The 6,000-nt window shown below is 27.0% G+C and overlaps 1 protein-coding gene across 1 annotated transcript in view; it reads right to left on the bottom strand.

The window, feature by feature from the left end:
* LOC113376253 (cystinosin homolog) overlaps positions 1–6,000 on the bottom strand; it is a 28,198-nt gene that overhangs the window by 2,878 nt on the left and 19,320 nt on the right. The window contains exons 5-7 of the mRNA XM_026616160.1: positions 3,373–3,389; positions 1,916–2,024; positions 913–1,086 (exon numbers count right to left, since the gene is read on the bottom strand). Of these exons, the coding sequence (XP_026471945.1) occupies positions 913–1,086; positions 1,916–2,024; positions 3,373–3,389 (300 nt within the window). The remainder of the gene's footprint in view (positions 1–912; positions 1,087–1,915; positions 2,025–3,372; positions 3,390–6,000) is intronic.

Genomic DNA, 6,000 nt, shown 5'->3' on the forward strand with positions numbered 1-6,000 from the left:
TTAGGAGGACAGTCTCCACCAAAAAATGCAGGCACCTCCGCAAGAAAAGTGATGCAACTCAAAAATGATAAAAATCACTTTTTGTGCTTACTAAATTCCAATTAGATTAATCTCTAACTCTGAAAATGATACTTCAATTTTTTATTATTAAATTAACTCAAATAAAGTTACAGAAAAATTACAATGCCAAGATTTGGGGAATTTGGATGCTATGATACATACAAAACACGATACACACAAAAACACTACCGCATATTTTGAAATAATTAGGGTTGATCTGAAAAAGCAATTTATTATTTCTTATTGAATAAACATGTTGTTTCGCGGACTTTACTTTTAGAAGTGAACAATTATTTCCATCAAAACACTCCGCTACCAGGCGTAGCAACCATTCCGTGTAAAAGCTCAATGCCATGAAGATTGTCGCCTTCATGGCCAATATAATAAAACGAAAATACGTCCAAACATGCCGGCGGCCTTGAAAAGCTACAGCTTTTAAAAATATAAACGATTTGAACTAACAATAAGTATAGAAAGTATATAAAGATTTTACGAGTATAAAAATTGATTAACAATGTAATAGTGACAATCTAATATAAAATTATTTTGCATTACAATTTGCATTTAACTAATATTTATAAGTTCTTTAATTATACTCTACTACACAATTTAACTTTTTTGACTTGTGTCACTTTTCTTGTGGACTGCGATATACTTTTGTTAATTATTCATTAAAACTCTTCTATATAAATTTCATAGTTCGTTGCAAAAAAAGTTCAAAATTCAGCACAAGCATTTTCACTTCTTTGTTCCCATAATTTTCTGCAACTCATGTAAAATCCAATTGATTATTTAAAGTATTACAAAAACAATTAGCAAATTTACAACTAATCAATATTAACTTATTATTACCTCTCATTATTCTGGCTAACATTATAAGTTATAACAGTGAATCCTGGATTTATTCCTTTCAAACTAATATTATAGGAACCAGGATCACTGACTTCCAATTCGGCTGGTTTGATTCTGAGAAGACTCTTGTGTTCAGCGTAGAAGTTCACCTGTACAGGTTGAACTAACTGTCGTCTGTAATTTCCAGTGGTTTTGAATTATGAAAATAATCATCAAATTCGAAAGAAAATGATGATTAGTAATAGAAACAAATAAAATAAACATTAAAGTCGTAGTAGAATTGATATAGAAAGGAAATATTTTGTTTGTATTTTCATATGTAAAATTGAAAGTTGTATCGTATGACAAATAAGGGTATAATAATTCCAAATCGATAGAAAAACCTGAAGAAAACTTTTTTTGAAATATCTATATTTGGAAACACACAAAACTTAACCCGAACGTGGTTTTGATCACAATTTGCTGCTAAATGAAAATTTAGCATATCATCTCTCGTCATATGTCGTTTTACTGAAAATATTTTATTCTAAAATAAACCTTGTAACAATGCTATAGATTGTTTTAAAATTTTTAACCAGCTATCCTTTAACTTTCCTAGATTCTCTTCACGAACTCTAATATTTTTCAAGTAATTTATTCCTTAGTCTAATACTCTTTTGAATTCGCTTATAGCAGTAATTTCTAACTTAAATTCAATCAATTAAAATTCAATCATATTTCAATGAAATAACTAATTACCATATGTACAAGAATTTTTTTTCTATTTTAACTTGTACGTTTTTTGTTTAAATTTGTTTTGATATAATTTAGTATTAACAGTTAAATCTTATTATAATAGTATTTTTAACCCTCGGTATCCGAGTGGAAAGGGTTAATACCTTCTCATGCTAATCGGTGAGCTATGTTATAAAATAATTATAATAAAATAATTATCAAATAAATAAATTATAATAAAAAACTGAAAAATTAAAATAAATTATTTCAATTAAATTAAATGATTTACCTGACTTCTAAGTTAAATGCACCGACATCACCCACCAGAATTGTAATATCATGTGTTGATAATACAAAAGTGTCATCCGAGCTAGCAGCTGCATTTTGCCATAAAAATACTGAAAATGTAAAATATTACCTACAACTTACTTAAAATTTTCATGGGTTACCAATAAAAAATGATTAACTTCATATTTCCACTTGGAATACCTTGCAAATTTTGCAAAAAAAAATTAAATCAACCATCATCTCACCAATGTCAAGAATTTACAAAAACATTTCTTAAAATTTCTTTTCTTTAATAACAATAATAATTTATTGTAGGTAGTACATAAAATATGTAAATATTTTAATTAGTGTACTATTAGTCATTAGGTATTGAAAATAAAATTTGGAATATGTTTAAAATATTTGCCTAATAGCAAAGAATAAATTAAATATTATTTGTAATTAGTTTGAATAAAAAAATAGTAATATCATAGTATGGCAATATAGATCTTCTGGGCAAAAAACGCATATAATGAAAAGTGGATACTAATTAAATTAATGTAAAACTAGTGGGTCGCATGACATCGTGCCTTAAGGCAAATTGCTGGAACTTCCCGTACCAAAAATTATTATTTTTAAAAAGATTGAAAATGATTGATTCCTGAAAAAATTAGATTTTTGAGGAACTAGAAATTTTTGACAAAAACTTACTTTTTTTTTGAAAAAAAAAAAAGACTTTTTGAAGAAAAATTTATTTTGAAATATTTTGGAAATTCTGAATTTTTTTCAAAGCAATCGTACTGTAAAATATTATGTATTTGAAACTATTTTAGAATGTTTATCATTATTTAAAAAAATTGAATTTAATTCTACTCTACAAACAATTTTTCAGCACATTTAAAAAAATTGTATTCTATCAAATACAACTAATTGCAATGTTAAATAAGTGATGATTACCAAATTAAAAATTATTCTTAATGCGATCCAAATCTAGCAAAACACCTGACCCAAATTTTGTCAATTAAGGTCATTAATGGAAAAGTATTTGAAAGAAATCAATGTCATATATACACACAAAAATAGTTCGCATTGTTGAACAAATATGTGTGCAAGGAAGTGCATAATTAACACTATAATATTATGTTTATTTTACTTGATGAAGCCATTGGGTTCATTACTCAACATTCTGACTTTTACTTCAATACCACATCGTTCCCAAACTTGTAATATATTTCAAAGATAAAAATATTATGAATAAAAAATCATTTTTAAAATATAATTATAATTAATTAATTCTCATTGAAAAACAGTACTCTGTTTTCTAGTTAAAATTCACAAAAAATTAGTTCAAATTTAGTTTTAATTCGCTACAGCTGGATTTTGTCCTAATATCATCACAAATATTGTCATACGTTGACCAATTGATTCTTCTTCAAAAATATAAATATATATATATATATATATATATATATCAATTACCATTGATTAAATCTCTCCTAAAACAGTGATATCTTTATAGAAATGATTTTTGCTTATCATTGCAAATTTTAAACCCAGCTCATTAATTTATATAAACAATAGTCGTTTATGTAAACAATACATAAAACATGTAATGTATTTAGAATGTTTGAAATGGCAAAAAGTATTCATATCAAAAATAGTATCGTTTAGTAAATATAAATAAATGTTGAATATTCGGTTGTTTTGATTTGAAATTAAGATAACTGTGATAAAGATGATCGATTAGAGATAAATGCTTAATCTTAAAATAAACAAAAACTATATCTGATTACACATGATACATCATTCTTGCAAAATACAAAATTGAAACTATGAAGAAAATTTTATAAACTTGATAGGACTATCTCTTTGCCAAAAAAAATAATATTGCAATGAGAAGTAACTATAAATATTATAGTTTGTTCCAAGTGAAAATAGCTATTACCCGGCATTACCTCATCAAATTGAAAATCTTTAGTATTAGAGAAATGTGTGTAAAAAAAAAAGTAAAATATATATAGGCTAACCATTGAGTTGCCTTCTGAAAAGCCTGGCGATTAAAAAAAATCATCACATCTTATAGAACTCTAAAATTCAGATCAAAATTTAAGAATTCCATAAGATGTTGTGATGATTTTTTTTTAATCATCTGGCTTTTCAGAAGGCAACCCAATGGTTAGCCTATCTCTATTTTACAATTTTTTATATATTTATATTTTTACAATTTTTTTTTATATATTTTTAATTTCATATATTTATACAATTTATACTCCCCTACTGCCTTAGGGGAGGTTCGTGAGCTGAGTTAAAATCCAACTCGATTCAGGGAAGAATATTGTGAGAGATTTCCCATTGCCATTTCACTATGGGCTAATTCCAATTGGAAACATATTTTTGATCTATATTTTCAAGTGAAAATGGACATCGCTGCCGCACGATGTCAGGTTGTGCAGAGGTTCGAACTAAATTCCCGATTTGTTAATAATTGACTTAATCGATAAGATGTTAAATTTAGCAACTCTTATAATTCTGGCAATAGAATTTGAAACTTTCATTTATTTTTACAATTTCGTAGGCCTATAATATTATAGTTAAAAGCATTACCTCAACACGGCCGATCTTTACCAAAAACTAATCAGCACGAGTCCCAACTGATATCTTTCAAAAAATCTGAATTTATGGCGAAAACGTGAACGAACAATTTTGCACTTATCTGCTAATTACAAAAAATTGCGGTTGGGCCGATTGTCACACAAAATTAATGGACGCGAATCTTTATTGAGTTTCATGGAATGGCTTTTAAATTGTTGAAATCAGTGCAGCCATTTCTTAGAGAACCTCGATAAAATGTCACATATTACTTTAAAAGATGAGTATAAAATCAAGTTAAGAATAATAACATTCTAGATCCTCCCCCCACGAAGTAATGCCTAACGGCGGTTTCCGTGAGGACCAGAGACAAGGGCAAAGTGGAGATTTTAGTCGGTATTATACCAGGGCGGTATTGTGTCCGACATACCCAGACAAAAGACCAGTCTGGGATGCATAAAGGCATTTCCTTCGCTATAGTAAAAAATAATAAAACATATACACTTATACTTTTTCTAATTTTGGTATCGATGATTCCGAATGCCTTGAAAGATCGAGAAATCATAAAATTGGCATATCAGAGGGAAGTTAAAAAAGATAATATAAGTAAGAATATGAATCAATTATTCTTTCACATTAAAACGCAGATGAAAAGAATTAACAAAGAGGTTCTATTATAAATTATAATTATATTTTTATGCGTCGCTAGAATTTTTATTACATATATAAATGAGACGCATCTAACAATCCTTATCACGTCTGGCTCATGTCGCAAAGGACTAATTGGGTAACTGTCTGCGGAAATAATCATTGAGAGAAATTAGATAGCAAAAAAAAATCATATACGAAGAAAACAAAAATGGACCCGAGCAAAGATATGAGCAGAACTTTATGGAAAAAAATCGGTCGTTATTTGAAATATTGTAAATGTTACTCTTACAATGTTATAATTATTTAAAAAAAATACGTAGAGATAATGATAAGACGCACATTGTAACTTTGAATGCTGAAAAATGTTTAATCAGTTGTATACAAAACAAATTGATATATAATTAGGACGCGTGCTAATTTTAAATTTTTAGATTAATAACATCACAATTCTGGCATTATATATATATATATATATATATATATATATATATATATATATTTGAATAGTCTTGAATCTGATGCTGATATATTATGTTTAATTTGAGTTAAAAATTCGGGGTAGAAATTTATTTAAAAACAATACGTTTCGGTTAGCACCTTAGCCTTCATTCAGTATGTTATATTAGGATACAAAATTGTGTTTATTATTATTATTATTGTTGTTTTTCTATGAAATTTCTAAATATTATTTATTCAGTTTTAATTTTTATAGTTAAATTGGTTCACACAGAATGAAGGCTAAGATGCTAGCCGAAACGTATGGATTTTAAATAAATTTCTAAAAACTCTCATACTCTTTTTATTGATGTAACGCCCGACTTTTTAACTCAAATTGAACATATATATATATATATATATTATATATAT

This window comes from Ctenocephalides felis, unplaced genomic scaffold (assembly GCF_003426905.1).
Source record: "Ctenocephalides felis isolate EL2017-DRISC unplaced genomic scaffold, ASM342690v1 CF-g0.4_SCAFFOLD_01886, whole genome shotgun sequence".
NCBI classification, from domain to species: Eukaryota; Metazoa; Arthropoda; class Insecta; order Siphonaptera; family Pulicidae; genus Ctenocephalides; species Ctenocephalides felis.